Source organism: Elgaria multicarinata, chromosome 14, assembly GCF_023053635.1.
Source record: "Elgaria multicarinata webbii isolate HBS135686 ecotype San Diego chromosome 14, rElgMul1.1.pri, whole genome shotgun sequence".
NCBI lineage: Eukaryota > Metazoa > Chordata > Lepidosauria > Squamata > Anguidae > Elgaria > Elgaria multicarinata.
In genome coordinates this window covers 13,987,633-14,010,065 of record NC_086184.1, presented here as the reverse complement: position 1 = coordinate 14,010,065, position 22,433 = coordinate 13,987,633, and the positions used below count along the sequence as shown (strand labels likewise).

At 43.2% G+C, this 22,433-nt stretch overlaps 1 protein-coding gene across 1 annotated transcript; it reads right to left on the bottom strand.

Annotated features, from left to right (window-relative positions):
- Positions 1 to 2,548: 2,548 nt before the first annotated feature.
- POP4 (POP4 homolog, ribonuclease P/MRP subunit) lies at positions 2,549 to 14,413 on the bottom strand. Its single transcript, XM_063141343.1, has 7 exons — positions 14,337 to 14,413; positions 12,166 to 12,218; positions 11,259 to 11,482; positions 7,663 to 7,740; positions 6,366 to 6,427; positions 4,507 to 4,608; positions 2,549 to 2,939 (listed from the first exon to the last, which is right to left on the bottom strand). Exons 1-7 carry the CDS (start codon positions 14,341 to 14,343, stop codon positions 2,803 to 2,805), a joined length of 663 nt encoding a protein of 220 aa, XP_062997413.1. The 5' UTR covers positions 14,344 to 14,413; the 3' UTR covers positions 2,549 to 2,802.
- Positions 14,414 to 22,433: the final 8,020 nt, after the last annotated feature.

Below are 22,433 nucleotides of genomic sequence, written 5' to 3'. Positions count from 1 at the left end.
GGGGGAATGCAAACAATACCGTTCCTTTCTAGTTTATCATTCAAAATCTCAGAACCATCACAATTATTCATGCAGTTTTGCACACTATCCTAGCACGAAAAACACCACCCCTCCAATTTTAATACAAAGAGATACAAAAAACTGAACACTGTTCTTTTGAATCTCACTCTTAAAAGCGAGAGGAGTGCCTATTCAATGTATAATTTTCAAAGTGTAGTTAAGGAATGCGCTAGAAGCAGGGAGGGATCCTATTCAGCAATATGTGGGAGTGTATGTCTGTGAAAATACAATGTGAAGTGCATTGAAGTTGGATCAGCAGGGAGAACTGAATAATGGGCTCAAGTTACAGGAAGCCAGATTCTGGCGGGACATCAGGAAAAACGTCCTGGGTATTAGAGCAGTACAACAATGGAACCAATGACCTACACTAGAGGCCTTCAAGAGGCAGCTGGACAGCTATCTGTCAGGTATGCTTTAAGGTGGATTCCTGCATTGAGCAGGAATGATCTCGATGGCCTTAAAGGCCCTTTCCAACTCTACTATTCTATGATTCCTCTTCCAGCCCCCTTTCCCCACAAAACTTTCTCAAATTATGATTTTTTTTTTACTTATCAGTGTTCTGTCCTACTTGAAGTAACCCAAACTAGGAGGGGGGAAAGGAAACATCTAAGAATGCATCATCGTTGCATGCATCGTTGCAAACTACAAGAGTAGTTTGGGATATCTTGTTTGTTTTTGTTGACTTCACTTTTGTGCCACAATAAAAATATTTTGCACCTTCCAGGTATTAAGCACGTTGTGCAAATCAAATGGTAAACATGCCAATTAACTCCATTTTAATTCCAAGTTGTAACACAAAATATGACAAGTCAAAGGAAGGGGAATACTTATGCAAGGCACTGTTGTGCTTCTGTACATTCATCAGGTGCCAAGTTTACATTTCCCACACACAATGCAGTCTCTACCGATGCCCACAAGTGCAGGATGGATTGTGGTACCATTTCCCCCCCAATGCTTGAAAAAAATCACCCCAAAACTAGTACAGGAGGGAGAAAGGTAGCAGCTCAGCCTGTTCCTTGCTGTGCTAATTTTCTTCTTGCAGGGAGGTTGTCTTTTGGGGTGACTTAATCTTGACTGGTCAGTTAAGGCCCATTAGCTTTAATGGATCTTAAGCCAATGGGCAATTAAGGCTTGCTCCTAACAGATGAAAACTGCTAAAACTGGTTTGTTGATATGGATCCCCACAACCACCCACATTTTTGGACTCTCTTTGGACATGTGGCTATGGAGACTTTCATGATGAGCACCTGCACTTCAAATTTCACCATTACACCACTGATTATGATTAGGCAAATAAGTGGAGGATGAGGCTATCAATGGCTACTAGTCATGATGGCACTCTGCTTTCCCTAGAATCAGAGGCAACATGCCTCAGAGTAGCACCTGAGTGGCCCCCGTGGAAAACAGGTATTGGACTAAATAGGCCTTCAGCAAGGCTGCTCTTCTGTAAGTCCTAGAACTGTTTTTTTTTCTTCAACTGGTGACCTATCGTTTTGTATTATTACATCTTTTGCTCATTCAGCTTCAGTGATATCACCAGGAGCTAAAGCAAAGGCCTCAGGCAAGTGCATTTCATAGAGCATCCGTTGTGTAATATCCACTCATCTACAGCAGTTACTGAACCCGTTCAGATGACACTGAGGGCTCTGTGGTTAACTTAACCATGCTTCTCTGTGGTTAGCACTAACCACAGGCTGTACACTCGCACATGACACCGTTAACCCTGTCTGGTTCCCGTTTTCCTTAACCACACACTAACCACAAAGCAGTTAGATGAGCACCTGAGTCCTCCAAATGCTCCGCCCCGTATCCCATCAGCTCTTGCGCTAAGAGAGCCGTCAGTTGCGCGATTTAGGCTGTTTAGGCCGCTCTATACCGCTAGCTCTATGATTTCGGCCCCTTAACCACAGCTTCATCGCATAAGACACCTTAAGCCAAAGTCAGTACTGCTAACCCTGCTGCAGAACAGGGTTAGTGAAGCCAACCACAATGTGCTTAGCGGAGGCACCTGGTTAACCCTGCTGCTTAACCAGAGTGGTTAACAATGTCGTCTGAACGCGGCCAGCATATGGCAAAACTGGAGAAAACAGCACTGCCTTTATCCCCTGAAAAAGGACTACAGCTTTGTTAGCAGTGGTGGGAAAGAATACCAATCAAAGCCACCAGTCAACAACACAGAGTTGTCCCTAACTTCCTCATTGACATTATTGGTCCAGTTTGCAGACCATTATTAAGCCAGATATTTTATAAAAAAGACTTCTGTCTTTCTGGGAATTCTGGCTTGTCTCTCCCACAACAAGCCAGTGTCACAAAGTCCTGCTTTCCTATTGTAAAGACTTTTGATTTGTTGCTATCTAGGGAAGTCTATGAAACAGTCACATGAATATGCAATCCGAATATATTTTACTACTGTGAAACTCTTAATCTTAATGGCCCAGAGATATTTTTGAAAAAACTATTAAGAGAAAGACTGACCGACAGTACTCTAGAAAGGAATAATTTTATATAACAAGTTTAACAAAACTGAGATAATTTACAAAGTACCAAAGCGGAAGTTTGAAGTAGACAGGAGCATGCATGTATGCTAGGAGGGACATATTTCAGATAGGTCTCATTTAACACAGCATGGGGGTTTCCTTCTGGTATGCACAACTCTGTTTTAAGTCTCAGTTTCTTATGTGTTGCTATGCGTATTTCCCATCTCTTGGAAAACACACATCACTTTCTGAGTTTCTAGAAGAGTTAAAGATCCATCGTTCCTCTTCCTTTGAACTTCTTGGCCGAACGCTCACTGGCACGGAATTGGATTCTGCTGCCATAGATATAAGAAACGAAGCCATCGACCTCCATGCTGAAGACATTGTTCAGCTTCGGAATAACTGAAAGAGAAGCCAAGAGGGAAAAACGTAGCAGCTGCTTATTAGAGTATATAATGGGTAGGATCCAGATTTAATCAGAGTAATCCTACTGAAATGAGTGGGACTCAAATGTTGGGTGACCATATGAAAAGGAGGACAGGGCTCCTGTATCTTTAACAGTTGTATTGAAAAGGGAATTTCAGCAGGTGTCATTTGTATATATGGGGAGCCTGGGGAAATCTCCTCTTCATCACACCAGTTAAAGCTGCAGGTGCCCTGCCCTCTTTTAAATCTGGTCACTCCAGTATAGATCCTGCAGCTTTAACTGTTGTGATGAAGAGGTAATTTCACCACGTTCTCCATACATACAAATGACAACTGAAATTTCGTTTTCTATGCAACTGTTAAAGATACAGGAGCCCTGTCCTCCTTTTCATATGGTCACCCTACTCAAATGAGTCTTGACTAACTTAATTCCCATGCGTCTCCTTGAAGTATGATTAAATTTGGATCCAACCCACAAAGTCTTGTGAGGAAATATTAGTTATATAGCACCTTCCTTATACATGATGAATGAGAGGATAGCTCTCTGCCTCAAGGAGATTACAATCAAGAAATAAAGCACTACAGAAAACAGGGAGGGAAATAGAGACAGCAGTAAAGAGGCGAAGAATAAGGATTATTTCTATTAGATGTAGTTAGACATAGTTTGCAGTAGGGACTTTATTTATTTTTATGTTATTTATTACATTTTTATACTGCCCAATTGGCAATGCTCTCTGGGCAGTTCACGATTAAAACCATAAAATACAACAGATCAAATCACAAAATAAAGCCTTAAACGTCTAAAAATACCACATGAAACCAAAATAAACCCAGCAGCAGTTACAGGCCAAGGAAAGCCTGTGTGAAAACATTTTCTAATTCCTGAACTGCGCGAGGGAGGGTTCTCCAGATGGTGGGTGCTATTACAGCGAAGGCCCACTTGTAATTATAACAATATGGGACTTCGTTCCAAGTTTTAACACAATTCTTCCAAGTAATATATTTAGGAGCATAGTCTTTTTTTCATTGGAAGGTGCTACGGTCACTGAAACAAAAGCCCACAAAGACTAGGGTTCAATTTCACACAGAGTTCAAAACCCATAAGCATTAGACAGTTGCCGGCCCAGATTGAGAAGACACCTTCAAATCAGCACACATAAGCCAATGTTGGCCACACTGGCCACTGTGACATCAAGAGGAAATAGGACAGGCAATCGCAGGAGTGCAAGGAATGTTCAACAACATTCTCAGTACTGTTGTACTGAGAGGCCATCAGGCAGTATTAAACTTTGGGTTGTATCCAGAGGTTCCCTTTGGGTACAACTCCTTGGTCTATTTTAGGTACTGTGATACCTTGGTCTTCATACTATGCATACCAATGAAAACATCATTTAAATGGCTATTTACTAGTTTCATTAAAAAAAAAAAAGACTCAGCAGCTCTTAACCGGCAGCTATCACTGAAAAAGGAGCCATGATTCATTGGGTAATTCGGCGTGACCCAAGAATGAAACAAGTGAGGGTAAGATGTGTCCCATACATACCTTTCAGCTTGTCTTCTTTTGTGATAATTTTGAAAACGTGTTTCATTTCCTGTAGGATGATGCCTGTGATACCAACGTAGGAGGGACATTTAGATTTTGTCACTATAAAAAACAAAAACCACATCACTGTTAGGGGAAGTTAGGGGATTCAGTTTTAGCCTGAAACATTGCAATGATCTACCCGGCTGGGTAGAACACAATTGCATACTTGCATAGTGGCATCCTGGTTGTGGAACGACATCCCCAGAGAGGTTCACCTGGAGCCCATGTTGTGGTCTTTTCTGTGCCAGCCGAAGGCTTTATTTTTCCAAAGTTTTTAAGGCAGTATCCACCAGTGTCATTCCGCCAGTGCAAATGACATTGGGCTAGCGTAAAACTAGGTTCCAAACGATGCGCAAGGCCAGGAGCCAACTAGAGCTACGGTTGCTCAAGCATAATGAGCAAGTGCTTGTTCAATGGAAAGATTCAGCAGAGATCGGCTAGCGCTATCTGAGTTTGTGGAATGACACTGTTGGATACCGCCCAGTCTTTCAGTTCTAAAAATCAGCAAATATGCATTTTTAGATCTTAGCACCACCTGAATCATCTGTGGCTGTCTGATTAAACCACAGTTTCCCAGTTTAGGTGTTATGAGATATAGTGATTTAATAGGGATAAATGCCAAGTTCTACTTCTAGGAAATAGAAACCAAATACACAGTTACATGATGGGGGATACTTGACTCAGCAATACTACAAACGAGAAAGATCTTGGAATTGTTGTAGATCACAAGCTGAGTATGAGCCAACAGTGCGATATGGCTGCAAGAAAGGCAAATGCTATTTTGGACTACATTAAGTACAGTTTCCAAATCGCGTGAGGTACTGGTTCCTCTCTCTTCGGCCCTGGTTAGGCCTCATCCAGAGTACTGTGTCCAGTTCTGGGCACCACACTTCAAGAAGGATGCAGACAAGCTGGAGCGTGTTCAGAGGAGGGCAACCAGGATGATCAGGGGTCTGGAAACAAAGCCCTATGAAGAGAGACTGAAAGAACTGGGCATGTTTAGCCTGGAGAAGAGAAGATTGAGGGGACACATGATAACACTCTCCAAATACTTAAAAGGTTGTCACACAGAGGAGGGCCAGGATCTCTTCTTGATCATCCCAGAGTGCAGGACATGGAATAACGGGCTGGACATCAGGAAAAACTCCCTGACTGTTAGAGCAGTACGACAATGGAACCAGTTACCTAGGGAGGTTGTGGGCTCTCCCACACTAGAGGCCTTCAAGAGGCAGCTGGACAACCATCTGTTAGGGATACTTTAGAGTGGATTCCTGCATTGAGCAGGGGGTTGGACTCGATGGCCTTATAGGCCCCTTCCAACTCTACTATTCTATGAGTCTATAAGAAAGAGTGATATAAGCTCTAAAGCCAGGTATATGAGGGAGGAGGGGAGGGAGGGAGGCAGGCACCGGGCTTATCAGCCCAAAACAGTTACATTTGAACTGTGACATAGATTGGCTGCATAGGTAATAGGTTAATTCTTTTCATACAAGAACTTAATGCATAGTAGACTAATTATTTTAATACCAGAACTTATGAAAACTACAGATGGGAAATGCCACACTAGAAGAGGCTTTCTCTCTTGTGTGTGATATGTACATGTATCATCTAAAAACAAAGCATACGTTTTTTGTTCGTTTGTCACATGCAAACGAAAAGAAAACGTTTTGCCAATCAATCACTTGGCTGACTGATCAGTGAAAATTCACACAATCAACCAAAATTAAATGAATCAGGCCACACCCTACTTTCAACCTTTGTGACAGGTCAAGTCTAGATAAAAAAAACGTTCATGCATAGGAATGGAGAAGGAATACCTGTAACAAGAGCTCCATGAAAATCAGCCTTTAGCAATTTGGCCTGAATCATCTGTGGCTGTCTGATAAAAACCCAGAAACACACACACATTAAAATTCTTCAACGGATTAAAAAAAATAAATCAAAATTAATATGTCAAGACGACACTGTGAAGAGAATTTAAACGTTTCTGAAGTCGGAGACAGCATTCTGACCTTGGAAGGGGGAATCGGGAGAGCCAACCCTAGATCCCCCCCCCCCCACAAAACAACCAGCACTGAGTGCTGGCTGCCTTTCCAAGGTTGTAAAGGCAACCTTGAAGGAGGAGGAAAGAGGGCATTCCAGTGGGTGGGGAGAGGAGGCCAGGGTATGAGATATCCTGAGCTTCCTCCAGCCTCCTTCCCTCTCCCTCTGACGGTCCTTCCCTCTCCCTCTGATGGTCCCTTGGTAGATGGTCTGAAAAGGCTCTCTAGTGAAAATCAAGGACAGAGGATGAGGAGAAAAAGATCACCTCCGCGGCTCCTCTCGCCTTGCTGGCTTCAGTCCGGTAGGGCATAGAAAACTCAGAAGCCTCCAAGTGGCGATGGCGCAATTGATAGGATTCTCACATCAAGCATCTGTACAGGATTCTACACGTTTATTATTTTAAAGCACAGACACTTCTATTGAACCATGCTTAAGGAGGGCTATCTAGAAGCTGTCAAAGAAGAGCTAATACTCACATTCTCTAAAAATTCTTGTACCAAACTGAGGTTGCAGATCAGGACATTCACATTCTCCCAACATCCCAGCCCTACCCTCTTTAAGCGTTGACCTCCAGGAGAAAGCAATGCTTTCATGGTTTTCTTTTATCCTTATTACTGATCATCATTTATAAAGCACCTAACATTTACTAAGTGCTGTACAGAGATTAAACGCAAGACAGGCTTATTTGATAACTTCTGCATTACCCCCAAAGAACAGGCTTTTTGAGGCAAAGGGAATACTGAGAAAAATCATGTGGGTCAGGTTTCCCATGGCTGTATATTAAAAATAAACCAATCCCTACAAATAAACCTACAATCTGAAGTAGTACAGCCTGGAAAGAGAATTCCCTTTGTGATTATATGTAGTACTTTTATATTGTTGTTTCTTCATAGTGTATCTATTCTGTATGCGAATGGCCTATGGCCTAAGCATTAATAAATTACTACTACTTTGGCTCTAACGGAAGGCTCTCCTCTCACGAGGAATATCCTGACTTTCTGAGGAATGGCCTCTCTCGCCACCGTATTTGCAAAAAGTGATCTGACAATTACTTAAGTTGAATGAACTTACGCCTCCGGCCTGAGTCCATTGCAGAGGTCTCTGATGTACTGTTTCCATAGTTCATGCAATGGTACAAATATCTCATACCTATAGAACAAGTCACAAGATTTTTATTCTCCAGGAGCAGCAATATTTCAAAGCATCTATTAAGCGTATTCTGCTTAGGATAAGAAACATTTTCCCTTCTGATTTAACTGTTTTACAAACAGAATGTTATCGCCAGAGAGATAAAAACACAATAATAAAATCCCAGAGTGATGCATCTCATTGTTTGTATAGGCAATGTTCAGGCTTACACTGAAAGCATTTCTCCAGCCCCCAGGCAAAAGTGAGAGATCCTGACAGAAGTTAAGGGCTTAGTTCGCATGATCAAAACAACCCACTGTGGCTTAAATAAGTCATGGTGGCTTGTTTTAATCCCTGGCATGTGCTGGGCACATTTCCTTAATTACCCGCATGGGTGTGGCTTGTCTTGTTGTCCAAACCCAGGTAAATCTCAAATAACCTAACAACAGGCCATGGGTTATTTGAGGGTTGTTTCTCCCTCAAGCAAGCCACACCACCTGGGTTCAGACAGCACGATAAACCACACCCAGGCAGGCAATTGGGAAATGGCATCTGGCACACACCAGGAATTAAAATCATGTGAACAAGTCCAATGACAAGGTTCACACAACACAACAACCCACACTCTAGGATGAATATGGGTTGAGTACAGGTTGCCACTAAACCATGGATTGTGAACTGCCGGTTGTCCACGTTAACAAACCATGGTTTGTTAGTGTAGCTGGGCTGTTATGCTGTGTGAACACAACCACTGGAAAATTCTAAGATTTTAGTGTGGCTGCTACTGTACAAGCAGCATGTCCCCCCAAAAGTAGCAGCAAAGATGGGACTTTCTGCTCTTTCTGGCTCAGGTCTTAAAATTGGATTTTCCATCAAGTTTAAGGCACCGTTCATTATTGCTATAGCTGGCTTTCAATTTTTACTGGACTTTCAGGCTGTGTGTCTCCTTAGCCTTTTTTATTAGCTGTCTAAATCTAAGGGGAGGAATCATGGCTCAGTGGTATAGCTCTTGTTCTCCCGGAGATTGAACTTCAATCCCGCTAATTAAAGGATTTTTGATAGCAGGGCTGGAGAGCCCTCGGCACGAGAGCCTTGATCAAAGCCAGAAGTCATAATAGATAGGACATCCTGGACAGTACATTCACACCGGTAATCTTGTGTAAATGGCCACTTGGCGGCCACCATTTGCGTAAAAGGACTTTACATAAAATAACGAGCCGCCATTTTCACGCAAGATGGCGGCTCGCTGAGGGTCAGTCAGTTGGGTGCTGCTCGCTGGGTGCCCTCAGACTGCCTGGTGGCTCATCCAGGGGCATGTAAGTAGCGGGGGGTGGGTGTCTGGTGAATGGTGTATGGGGCACGGGTGTCTATCCCTGCTTGAACGACTTCTGTGGAAGTATTACATTCCACAGAGAACCCCCTTTGCACAGAATATTGAAAGCTGAGTTCCCCTGAAAGTAAGTTACACTTTGAGTTATACCATGGGAGGGGCCTTAGCTCAGCGTGACAGAGCAAACGCTTTGCATGCAGAAGGTGCCAGGTTCGATTCCCGGCCTCTCCAGGTAGGGCGAGGAAAAGGATTCCGTCTGAAACCATGGAGAGCTGCTGCCAGTCAGTGTCGACAATACCGGGCTAGATGGACCCATGGTCTGACTCACTATAAGGCAGCTTCCTGTGTCCCTATGAAAAGGATGCAGACCTGTACAAACAACCTAGTCACATTCTAGTACGGGGCATTTTGAATCATTTTTCAAAGCTCTTCAATCCCCGTCCCCGGAAATACAAGAGCAACATACACGTTCCCCCTACAGCATCAGAATTTCCAGAAATTTTAAGACTGTAAACACAAAGACACACAATTGGCTTTAATCGTCCCTGGTTAAAATAAAAAGGAGGGCCAATTAAAATGTCACAAGCGCATTGAGTCGCTACTTCACGACATTTAAGTCGATACTGTCGGATGTTTTTCTCTGCTGGATCAAAACAACTACCTGTAATTGTCACTGGCTAGGATGCGTGGTAGCCAGTTCCAAGCTGCGGTCTGGGCAGAATACTTCTCTGTTCATTGCCTGACACTAAAGACTCATCCTTTCTAACTGCTTTGCTAGCCCTTCACCAGAGCTCTGCACTCCTTGAGACCACTTTTAAGTTATTTTAGACAAAGCAAACGTTATCATTCTTCGAAGCAGGGGCACCTTAGAATAGAAAGAGAACAAGATGCCCTCTAGCGGCCAAGGAGAATTCCAGAATAATTTTAAATGGGTAATCTAGTGTTCGGAATATTCTGAGAAACTATTTTATACAGAGTTGGGCAGGGGCAGGCAGACACCAGCTTTGTAGGATCTACACCTACATCACCATCATCTACTAGAATCCTGAGGTCCGTTAACTGGAGCCAGGTACGAAACAGTGGCCGGGGCTATGACTTCTTAAATACTGTGTGATAACCAGCCTTGTAAATAAACCCACAAAAGTGGTTAGCTTGCAAAACGTTTTTTTTCCTTAGACCGCTGTGAGCTAGCAGAAGAGGGGCGGCAGGCTCAGTCCCTCCCTCCTGGGGCAGGCCGCGATGTTTCTTTGCCGAGGAGGGATGCAACACTCCGTCCCTTTTCCACTACCCTGTGGAGAAGGGATGCCGATGACCTGGAATTGCATGCAATTTCTGGTCATCAACAACTAGGCAAGTTTTTTTTTTTAAAGACAAGGCCACTGTTAACTTCAGGAAGCCAAGGGGCTTGTTCGCACATATGTGTACACTGCCCAATTTCCCTATGCTTGAGGGCAGTTGCATGTGTGAACTGAATAACTGACCTGAGAAGCCCTGCATCGGCAGGAAAACTAGGCATTCTGAAAGTTGTTATTATTATTAACAATATTTATATACCGCTTCCCCTGCAAAACAAATCTTGAAATGGTTTGCAAAGGAGTAAAAACAAACCAAAACAAGAAGACACAAAACAATAACATTATTATAAGGCTGGTTCAAAGTTCTCAGAGGCATTAGAGCCATGATGGATCACCACTCACATCACTTCATATTGTAATTATCGCAATAAGGACACAAGCGTGTGAACCAGTGACAGGGTGGTCAACACAAAACTTTTAAAAATAAGCTCTCTCCTCTTTCGGCTCCATGAACCAGCCCAAAGCAAGAAACCTCTCACATGAGAACAGAAGTCTGAGGGGAGACGTGATAGCACTCTTCAAGTCCTTGGAAGGCTGTCACACAGAGGAGGGCCAGGATCTCTTCTCGATCATCACAGAGTGCAGGATAGGGAATAATGGGCTCAAGTTACAGGAAGCCAGTAACATCAGGACATCAGGAAAAACGTCCTGAGTTTTAGAGAAGTACGACAATGGAACCAATGACCTACTTTGGGCTATCAGAAAAAAACAGTGGAAAGTATTCCAGTTCAAAAATTTCTACAGAAAGCACATCAGAGATGTAAAGGCCAGGAATCCCTCCGCCGCCACAATATTTTTTCCAATCTCTCTCCTGGCCCTTCACAACCCAAACGGGACAAATCCTATTCAATTACCTTTGCTGTTCTGGTTGAATCTCAAAAAGCCGCATGTCTCTCCTCTGCTTGGCAGAGAACCCTTTCTTTTTCTTCTTTTTCTGCCGCTTCCTCTTCTTATGGAAGTGTTCAAGGACGACAGCTTTTCGAGTTAAGTGGTCTTGGATGATTTCATCGCTCTTCTGGGGCATGCTGCGCTTCAGAAATGCTTTTACAAAGGCCTCAGCCTCCTTTGATCCTTGGGGCTGCAAAAATGAGTTTCTAGAGTCACTAATACTAAATCGAGGGTTAGGCAAGAGTCACCAAAATGTCCTCGTTGCCTGTATTTTGGCTGACCTTGGAGACCTTAAAATGCCTGACCTTGGAGACATTGCCCATCATTTCTGACCTGTGTACTTTAGCTATGTACTTTTCCATATTATTCTATTTTTGTTCTGAACATCCATGATTCATTCAGCACTCACACACTCTCACACTAAAAGCCGAACTTCTATTTCCTGAGTGCCAATCCTTCCGTAGCTAAAACAGCACCAAACCACACACAAAAGGGGGATAGGAGTAGGCTTGAGGGAACCCCAAAGTTTGCAGCAGTGCTGAAAATGATTTTGGGTAGAAAAGCAACATACAAATCAAATCAATCTATCAATACGTCTCAATGTGATCAGGAGGGAAACAGCATGCCTTAGGTTTGATTCAGCAGGGTTCTTAGGTCAGGTCTTTTAGGCTCAATCCTATATGCACTTACCTGGGAGTAAACCTCACTGAATTCACAAGCGGACAGGTATAGGATCCTGCTGTTACTACTTTGTTTTAATATATAACCTCTTTCATTCTGTACCTTCTGCTGATAAGTACACACTGAAGAAATGCTTTCAATTCACCTGTATCTATTGCTTTCATATATACTGTTCCAGCAGACAGAAAGTACCTGGATGTTAAGGAGCGTTGCTGTTTGTTGTGGCAGCGGTTTATATAACACATCTGGAAGAGAGAGAGAGATGGGTTTCCATACAAAAGATTGGATGTTGTTTCAAAAAGAGTCCAAGCAAAAAGTTCACAGACTCCAAGTTCAAAAACAAGTGCAATAGGCAATGTTCAAGCTTACACTGAAAGCATTTCTCCAGCCCCCAGGCAAAAATGAGAGATCCTGACAGAAGTTAAGGGCTTAGTTCGCATGATCAAAACAACCCACTATGGCTTTTTTGTTCAAGCAGGCCTTTGGAGAATAATCCAGCCCTCCATCTATGTTAATGTCTTATAATTTTGTTGTGTATTTTTTGATTGTTTATGGTTTTGTTTCCCTCCCCCCCCCCCATGTATATTTTAAACTTTGTAAGGCCGCCTTGAGGCCCAGCATTGGGCAAAAGGCGGGATACAAATAAATATAATAATAATAATAATAATAATAATAATGTTACAAAAGCAGAGTGGACTAAAAATCTAAGCCATTTGCATACGAAATACAGTATACCGCCCCCAGCCTGCACTTTATGCCACATATTTTGATGCCAAATTATGACAACCCCCTCCAACTCGTGAATTTGTATTTGATTGCAGATCTTAAATTATCTGTTTTTCAGCATGGCCAGCTCCTAACAGAAATGTGTGTTTTTTGCACATGAGAACTATTTTTTTTAAAAAAAAAATCCCCCAAAAGAGCAAATCTCATTGCTTGAGCTGACAGCACCCTTTTACACAAATTGCTGTGATTATGGTCCCGGTCATGCGACACAAGACCACTGTCACTAATAAGAGGGAGTTGAACTTCAGGCCTGTGAGCCCTTAAGAGTTTCTCAGATGACGGCATTCCCTTTCCCCAACTGCACCAGTTGCTGGGGACCATGGGTGGGAGGGTGCTTTGCATCGTGTCCTGCTTGTGGGTCCCAGGTCGGCTATTGGGCATTATAGAAATGCAATAAATAAACTGGCCATTGTGTGAACAGAATGCTGGACTAGATGGACTCTTGCTCCAGCACGGCCCTTCTTGTGTTTGTATTGTTTGGTGGTTTTCCAGCTTTTGCACAGGAGAGCTCCTGTTTCGGGTTCCACCCTCTTGTGCCCTTTTCTAGGCTATTCCATTCCATTCTCCTTCCTCCCAGGTTTTCCACTCCCCCCATCCCTCAGATATTCAATGTTCTCTGGTCACTGAATATGTTCAGTCCTCATTGGGTTGTTTCTTTTGGAAGTTCCACAATCTTAAGTTTTGTTTCCCCCCCTAAACTTTATATATATATATATATACTTCTGCGAATTTGGACACCCACCAAAGGCTGCTGATACCTGTGTACAGATGGTCCCATTTGGGCTACATAAGCATGAGCACTCGGAGAATAAGTTCACCTTTAATATATATAGAATTAGGTAGATACAGTTGCAAAATCACAGATTCAGCCACCAAAACCCAACATATATATATATATATAAAGGTTAACCTTCTATTGTATTTAAACAACAACTCTAGTTTTGCAAACTTCCAAGGGCAAGAATAGATAACTGAAAGAAAACAAGGGGTGTTTTTGTGTGTGTGGAGTGGGGCCACTTTGCATCCATTTTCCTCACCCCCCTGGAAGAATCTATGGGTGGGGGTGGGGGGAGTCCACTATCCCTTCCCAAAATATTTTGCTTGTGTCTGAATTCAGATCATCTGATTTCTCTCCCCACTCCCACAAACTTAGTTTGCCTCGGGTCTGCCCTTTGAAGGGATCTACTTTTTTTAACGTTACATTTATAAGATCGACAGACACGAATTAGGAGTCTTTACCCACTCTGCGGTACCCGTAATCAGAGGTGCGTGCGTTGCGTGTGAAAGAGTAGTTAAAGCTAGCCCGCCCTCGGAGTCATTCCGGATTAATCGCGGGGCTTAATAAATTTGCAGTCAAGGAGCTAGTGTGTATTAAAGAGCAAAAACGCAAGTCCACCCCACTTCGCAAATAGGTAAATGGGGGCAGCCTTAATGACTGCGAGGCCAGAACCAGAGTCACTCCGGATTGATTAATCCGGATTGATTAATCCGGAGTAAAAACGGTAAGATCTATGTCCACACGAACAGGTAGGGAGTTAATGGTCCCGAGTAGATCCGAACCCGCTGTAAACACTTACGCTCCATCTTGCCGGCCAAACCCTCCTGCCTGCAGAAGCGGAAAAGATGAAAACACGGCTGGTCGCCGTGGAGCAGCTCACACTCTGCTCCTTCACACGCGGAATGAAACGCGCACGCGCCGCCGCCACTCGTTGATAGGCTCAGAGGGAGAACAGCAGAAGCCGGAAACCCACCAATAAAAACAAAGCGCAGACGTCCGACGCGAAGCATGACCGTAGAGTAAAACGACGCGCAGATGTGTGTTTGGCAGAGACGTCACCGTAGAGGTAAAACGTAATAAAGCTGCACCACATTGCAGGGCTGTCATTAAATTACTCTCAACCACAGCCTCCTTCCCTTTGCTGTACTACGGGGGAAACAATAATCGCTTGTGCATTTGCAGCACATTTGCAGTTTTTAACATTTAGAAATATTCATTTGCATCATACTGAGAAAAAGGCTTTAAAATCTCAAAAAGCCGGAAAGCACAGGTTGCATCCAGCAGCATCAAGAGTTTTCCCACACGAAATAATAACTGAGTGAGAACGAGGGTGAGCTTCTGCCTTTCTCCACCGCACTGTTTCCTATGGACAGCAGCCAATTTTATGACCTACGGCGAGGGGAGGGGGGACAGCGTCAAAAATAACCAGGAAATCTCACCTGTACGCAACAAAACTGTAACTCTTACCTTTTTTTAACGTCATGATAGGCACGCAAGTTAGCGCATGCGTATTCGGTGGAATGAAGGGCATAAGAACTGGCAAGGGAGCGGGAGCGTTTTCTTACAACCTGCGTAATCAATGAGTCTAGAGGGTATCATGTGAAGGAAAGCTACGCTGGCGCCCTCCAGTTTTATGGGACGGCTACTCCCATCATCCCCAGCCATATGATAGGCTCTGTGGTCCAACACAACTGGAGGGCGCCAGATGTGTTGGACTACTCCCATCATCCCCAACCATGTGATAGGACCTGTAGTCCAGCACATCCAGAGGGCGCCAGCTTGGAGAAGGCTTATCTATGGCAGTTTGCAAAGTATTCGTCTAGGAGCTTAAAATCTGAATTGTGACACCGGTAAGACAGAGGGATGAAAATGAAGGGAAGGCTTTGTTTGTATGCTGCAATATTGTGCCCAGAGTGGGTCACAACACCCAGCGATTCCTCCTTTCTTTCTTTGTAAGGAAATGAAGGAATTGTCAGCTGAGGACCCAGCAGAATGGGATCCTTCATCAGAGCTTTAAAAAAGACCCCCGTTGGGGGGGGGGGTGTCTATGTGCTCTTCATGTTTACTTTGAAGGAAGACCCACTGTGTCCAGTGGCGTGTACTCCCAAGCAAGTAGTAGTGTTGTGAAGGGCTGGGTCAAAATTTTATTTAAAAATAAATAAAGGGGCAATTGTGCCTAGGACACAGTGGAGGCTGGGGGGTTTGAGATCAGTAGGGTGATGAATCTGCTCCAGGTTTCAGTCAGAACTCTAAAATTCACAGAAATTCACACCTTGGATGGCTCCGTTACAGTTCTGATTGAAACCCAAAGCGGATTCACTTCCTTACTGACAGCTTCCACTGCTCCCAAACCTACCAGTTCCTTTGTATTGTGTGTGGATGGCAGCGTTTCAGCTACCCAAAGATTCTAACTTGGAAAACAGATTCCGCTATTAGTATATAGAAAGGGGCACAAGTTAAGTAGCTCTTGCTGGAGAAAGAGAAGTTACGTTTCTGTGATGGAGATCAGTGGAATCCCAAGTACGCCCTGCAGAAGATTTTCTGCCTCCTGGAAAAACACACACACACACACACAACATTGTCACAGCCAATTGGATCTCTCTCCTATTAAACCAACTTAACTCTCTGAATTGTCGCCATCATTAAGCAAAGCATAATTTTCATGAATGAAAAATCAAGATAAGTGGCATTGGTCTTTGGAGCTACATGAGCGCTCCTTCATTGGATTTATGTCGTAATTTGTGAAGCATTTAAGGCACTAACAGTCAAATAAGTGTTGGCGATACAGGGCTGTAAATCCAATGATCCAAGCTAAATCGGTGCCCTGGGAGGAGCCAGACTCTTCTAGCAGTTTCACATCTGAGGTAGGATTCATCATTGGATGAAAGATATCCAGGTTTCTTCTTTGTGTGTTTCCTTGAGGTAGGTTTTATAGAACAAGGAGCGAAACGTAGCTATGAGGTTGATGGACGGAATGGTATTGTCACAGTCAAGCATAAGCATCTTGTCTGTCTTTTGTCATTAGTTGTCTCCAAAATGGCTCATCTGATCCATGCAAGAAGGTATTGTTAGGAAGCCTAAGGAATCTAGACGAATCTGAAGTATTTTTATTTTATTTATTTATTACACTTATATACCGCCCCCATAGCCAGGGCTCTCTGGGCGATTTACAGAAATTCTAAAATTAAGATAAAAATGAGTATACAATATTTAAAATTCTAAAACACAGAACATATACACATAAAGCATTAAAAACTGTTAAAAAACTAAACATGTGAGTGATTAAGATGTGCTGCCATATGCCTGGGCAAAGAGGAAAGTCTTAACCTGGCGCCGGAAAGATAGCAGCGTTGGTGCCAGGCGAGCCTCATCAGGGAGATCGTTCCATAGTCTGGGGGCCACCACCGAAAAGGCCCTGTCCCTCGTTGCCACACTCTGAGCCTCTCTCGGAGTAGGCACCCAGAGGAGGACCTTAGATTTTGAACATAGTGACCGGGTATATTCACGTCGGGAGAGGCGTAGATATATTTAACAGAATTTGTTGGTGGCATTCAGATTCCAAATCTTCTCAGTCAACTAGAGACCCCAAGCTGCCCAGGAATTCTTAGCTAAGCCACAGGAGCGGTGGCTTCTCTGCAGTGCAGGCCGTCTGTGACATCAGAGTAGGTCAGCCAATCATATTGCGAGGGCGGGGAGTAAGATCAGAGGTGAAGGAACAGATTGGAATAGTGAAGGGGTGAGAGGGAGAGGAGGGTAAGGCAGCATAGAGAGGAGTTAGTCCTCAAAACAGTCCTGTGAGGTAGGTTAAGAACAGAGCTTTCAACTGAACTAAGGTCACTCAGTGAGATTCATAGCTAAATGGCCCACTGGGTCATCTAATCCAAGTCCATTATTTATTTTATTTTGTTACATTTATATCCCACCTTTTGTCCTCCAAGGAACCCAAGGTGGCTTACATGGTCTTCCTCCCCTTCTCCATGTTATCGTCACGACAACCCTGTGAGGTAGGTTAGGCTGAGAGTCAGTAACTGGCCCAAGTCACCCAGTGGGTTTCCATGGCCGAGTAGAAACCTGATTTCCCAAGTCCCAGTCCAACGCTCTAATCCCCTACGTTGCATTGGCTCTTTATTCAATACATTGCTGTGGATTAAAGAACAGCATTCACATCAAGATGAAAAGCAAGAGAAAGCATCTGCCGTGAACAAAGAACTAGCCACCATTGGGTTTGCAGGCTGATGGAAATGAAAGGTTAAACTAAAGACTTTATGGAAATAATAGGCTTTGTGGACAGGTGGGGAGAGAGAGAGAGAGAGAGAGAGAGAGAGAGAGAGAGAGAGAGAAATACTTTTTGATTGTTCTACTTGTGCAGGGATTATTGTCACACGCAGTGCATGTATGCAGATCAGTAAAAGCTGTGCAATATTGAACAAACCTGCTATGTTGTTGTTCATGAACAGGAAAATCCACAAAAAGATGGACAGCTACAAATCACATTATAATTTTATTGGCACCTCCTCTTCGGGCTCTTTCTTTACATTTGGAAATCAGATGAAATGAAGACACACTTTTTGGCTACTGTAAATGCTGTCCTATGATTGTAAATACTGTTAGCATTCCTGCCTCTCATTGCTTATTTCTCCTTTAATCAATCTAAGTTTTCATGATACTTGAATTATTCTGTAACCAGTGCATTTTTTCACTAGAGGGCAGGGTAAGATAAGAATTTAAAATGAGAGCATCTATTCCATCCGTCCATCCATCCATCCATCCATCCATCCAAATAACTCTGCTCCACCCAAAAGACCATCCCTTGATTAATGAAGACCAGGAACCTTTTTATTACCTGGTTGGTTGGGGGAATGTTGGGTATTGTATTCCAACTCACCTGGAGGGCACCAGGCTGGGGAAGGCTGATGGAGGACATTTCCAACAAAAGAAATCTTACAATCTTTACAATCTTATGTAAACCGCCCAGACAGCTTCGGCTATGGTGTAGTATAGAAATGTAAATAATAAGAATAAGAATAATGGCCAAAGTTAGCAACAATAATAATAATAATGGCCAAAGATAGCAACAAACAATAAAAGTAACAGCATTTTTTAGAAGTCCAAAATGTACACATGTGATACAGGCCTGTCTGATTGCAGACTTTAAGCAGTTCCTTTGAGGATTGTCATTATCCTTCTTGAAGGAGCCACAAACAAGAAACTAAAAAAAAATTAAAAAATTAAAAGTGGTTTACCCTGTACTTTGCCCCCCACAAAAAATGCTCCCAGAGGGGCTGACAAAGAATAATAACAATCTCTTCTTTCAGGCTTACAATCTGAAAGTGACGACACAAAAGGAAAGGAGACTGGGAGGGAGGAGGGAAAAAGCAGAACTGCTTCGTAGTTCCAAAGTTCTTACAGGTGTTCTTTCTGGCAGGGAACAGCAAAACTCCCTGCAACTGTTTCTTCTCTGGCCAATGTACAGGGCTCGGTATGGGCACTATCCAATGCTAGTCCTACTCAGAGTAGACCCATTAAAATGAATGGGTCTTCTGTTACTTTTAACTAACCGAAGTCTTATTCAGTTCAATAGGTCTGCTCTGAGTAGGACTAACATTGGATACTGCCTTTTGTCTCCCCTTTGTCATGATTTTTTTTCCTGAGAAGAAGGGTGTGCAACCTCCCAGTGGCCCCGGATAACAATATAACATGTTGTTTAAAATATAAATATAAAAGTGAGCAAAGCGAGGAAAGTCTAGATAGTTTCCCGGTCAAACCGTGCCTTTTGCCAGACATTATTTTATACTTTTATACTAAAACTCTGGAATGAAATAGCTTTCCACATACATTTTATGTAGGGTAACCATATGAAAAGGAGGACAGGGCTCCTGTATCTTTAACAGTTGCATAGAACAGGGAATTTCAGCAGGTGTCATTTGTCTATATGGAGAACCTGGTGAAATTCCCTCTTCATCACAACAGTTAAAGCTGCAGGAGCTATACTAGAGTGACCAGATTTAAAAGAAGGCAGGACACCTGCAGCTTTAACTGCTGTGATGAAGAGGGAATTTCACCATGTTCTTCATCTATACAAATGCCACCTGCTGAAATTCTGTTTTTAATACATCTGTTAAAGATACAGGAGCCTTGTCCTCCTTTTCATATGGTCACCCTAATTTTATGAAGCCTTTATTTTCTTCCTCAAGTCTGGTAAGGATCCAGCAAACTGTCAGCTAAAGGGTCATTCCTCTTATTAATACAGCCTCAAGAATCGTGACTCCAGACCAGGCCAAGTAGCTACAGATTGTAATAGCTATATTAAAATATCAAAAAAAAAAAAGAAGTGGGTTTTATCTGACAGAGGAAAGAGGCTGATGATATTAGCACTTTACAGTGCAATTCTATACATGTCTAAGTAGTGAAACCCATTGAGTTCAATTGGGTGCACTCCCAGGTAAATGGGTATAGCAATGGCATTGTGGCCCTCCAGATGTTTTGGCCTACAACTCATCATCCCCCATTCTTGGCTATGCTTTCTAGGAATGATGGGAGATGTAGGTCAAAACATCTGGAGAGCCACATGTACTCTGATCCTGGGGTCAAGGATTACAGCTTGGGGGTGGGAGTAAGCTCCATTGAAATTGATGAGTTTTTCTTCTGAGTAGACACATATAGATTGCACCATTAATCAACTTCATTTCTCTGGTCCAAACCAAATCTGACCCAGTGGCCACATCGCGATTGAGAGAGAAGGCGATTGATAAGGTCCATTGGCATTGTCTCATAGCCACCCTACTGGCTTTTGAGTTGTTGGGCAATTCATCCAATAAATTAAATAGTTACCAATCTCAAATAGTTACCAGGATCTCTGAGCCAAATCTTTGGAACCCCAATAGGCTGTTCCCTCCCTCATCTTCTCTTTCATTTGGTTATCGGGCCTCTGGCGTGCAATTCTGAGACAGGATACCATGGTTACATGTTTAAAATTTGGCATGTTTGCGTACAAAATGGCATTACTAACTTTTATGGATGAGCCCACTGCTATTCTCAAGTTACAGTGCAATCTTATACACGCGTACTCAGAAGTAAGCCCCATGGAGTTTAAAAAGTTTGGGAACTTCTTTTTTTAATTGCCTAGTCTTAAAAAGATCTGGGTGGAAAACCGTAGACGTCCCAGTTAGACCTCTCACCCCTGATTTGTGACTTCTGTGTTTATATTATGTTATATAGTGCTAGTCAGATTACCCCCATTGTCCTAGGTGGTCATTTATAGTCTTTCAGCATCTAATTCAGTGGGTTACTTGCAACTGCTGACACTGTTGTGTTTTTGACCTCCCAGTTAGGACACTGTAGTGCAGTGTGGCCTTCAGTCCTTATAGGGCAGCCTCCCAACCTTCCTGCTTCATAGAGGCTTCACTTTGTGATAGATTCTTTGTCTTCCCAAGAGTATTGATATTCAGGCAGCCAAGCAATTTTTCCTTTATTTCCCTTCCTTCAATCCACCCCGCCCCACCCCTGTGTACACCTTCGAGGAAGAACATTCCCTTGTCTTTCAACCTGATTGCAACCCATTTGCTAACACTTCTGACCTAGATTTGCTACAGACATAACAAGAACTGTTTCTATTCCTCCGTCCTCATCCCATGCTCTCTCCCTCTCTCGGCGCCAGGAGCAAATGGTCCCAAATAAAAATATTATTTAATAAAACAATTAGTTCCAGCTGAATTCCCTGGGTAGAAATATGGCCCCATTTGTGGCAAATGGGATGAAGACAGGTTAAAGTCAAGAGAGGAGACTGTGTTGTTGACTCCAAAGGGCATCTAACAAAACGTTTTAAAATTTTAATGTTTCCATAAGGGCACTTTCCTTTCTCCTTTCGTCCTCTTGTCAGTACATTTGCTCAATCATATTACACAATGGAACAAAACTCAGGCAATCTGCTCTACTCTTGCAGCCTAAAAGCTGCGTGCTCGCCCCGAAGTGTACATTCAGACTCCAGAGACAGAACATGGGTGTTTAAACAGTAAAGCCCTTTTAATGTCAGAAACAGCACCCATCTCACTTTACACTTGACCTGGCCAACTTATGACCCAGCAGAAAGATGTGGCAGGCCTTCCGGAACTCACTAAACCTAATTTTGATGTTTGCTTGGGACAGGAAAATGTGTGAGTTCAAGTGCCTGGCAGGCCATCATAATTTCATTATTTATTCAAGGTATTTTTGTACCATGCTTCTATCTTATTTCTAGGGCAGTTTATAAGAAGGAATAATTAAAAAAAACCAACATCTATACACTTAGAATAAACTAAAAAGCCACAAATTCATAAAAGTGTGGTGTAGTGTAGTGGCTAAAGTGTTGGACTGGGAGTCGGGAGATCTGGGTTCTGGAGGCAAAGGCTATCAATGGCTACTAGCCCTGATAGTTGTGCGCTATCTTCAGTATTCGAGGCAATAAGCCTGTGTGTACCACTTGCTGGGGAACATGGGTGGGAGGGTGCTGTTGCACCATGTCCTGCTTGTTCATCCCTGGCCGACAGCTGGTTGGCCACTGTGTGAACAGAGTGCTGGACTAGATGGACCCTTGGTCTGATCCAGCATGGCACTTCTGATGTTCTTATGTTGGACTGGGAGTTGGGAGATCCGGGTTCTAGTCCCCACTTGGCCATGGAAACCCACTGGGTGACTTCGAGCCAGTCACAGACTCCCAAGCCAACCTACCTCACAGGGTTGTTGATATGAGGATAAAATGGAGAGGAGGTTGAGGATTATGTATGATGCCTTGGGTTCCTTAGAAGAAAAAAGGCGGGATACAAACGCAATAATAAAAATAAATATATAAATAAAAGTAGTATAAACCTGCAAGAGCAAAACAGGGCTGGCCCTCCATAAGGCAGAGCAAAGTGGCTGC

What these genes read in the sequence shown, in the direction of transcription:
- POP4 (XM_063141343.1), bottom strand. An exon ending in ATTCAACCAGAACAGCAAAG is followed by an intron (nt 7,741 to 11,258) that starts GTAATTGAATAG and finishes CTTGTTCTATAG; the next exon opens with GTATGAGATATTTGTACCAT. An exon ending in AAAAGAAGACAAGCTGAAAG is followed by an intron (nt 2,940 to 4,506) that starts GTATGTATGGGA and finishes CTTCTCTTTCAG; the next exon opens with TTATTCCGAAGCTGAACAAT.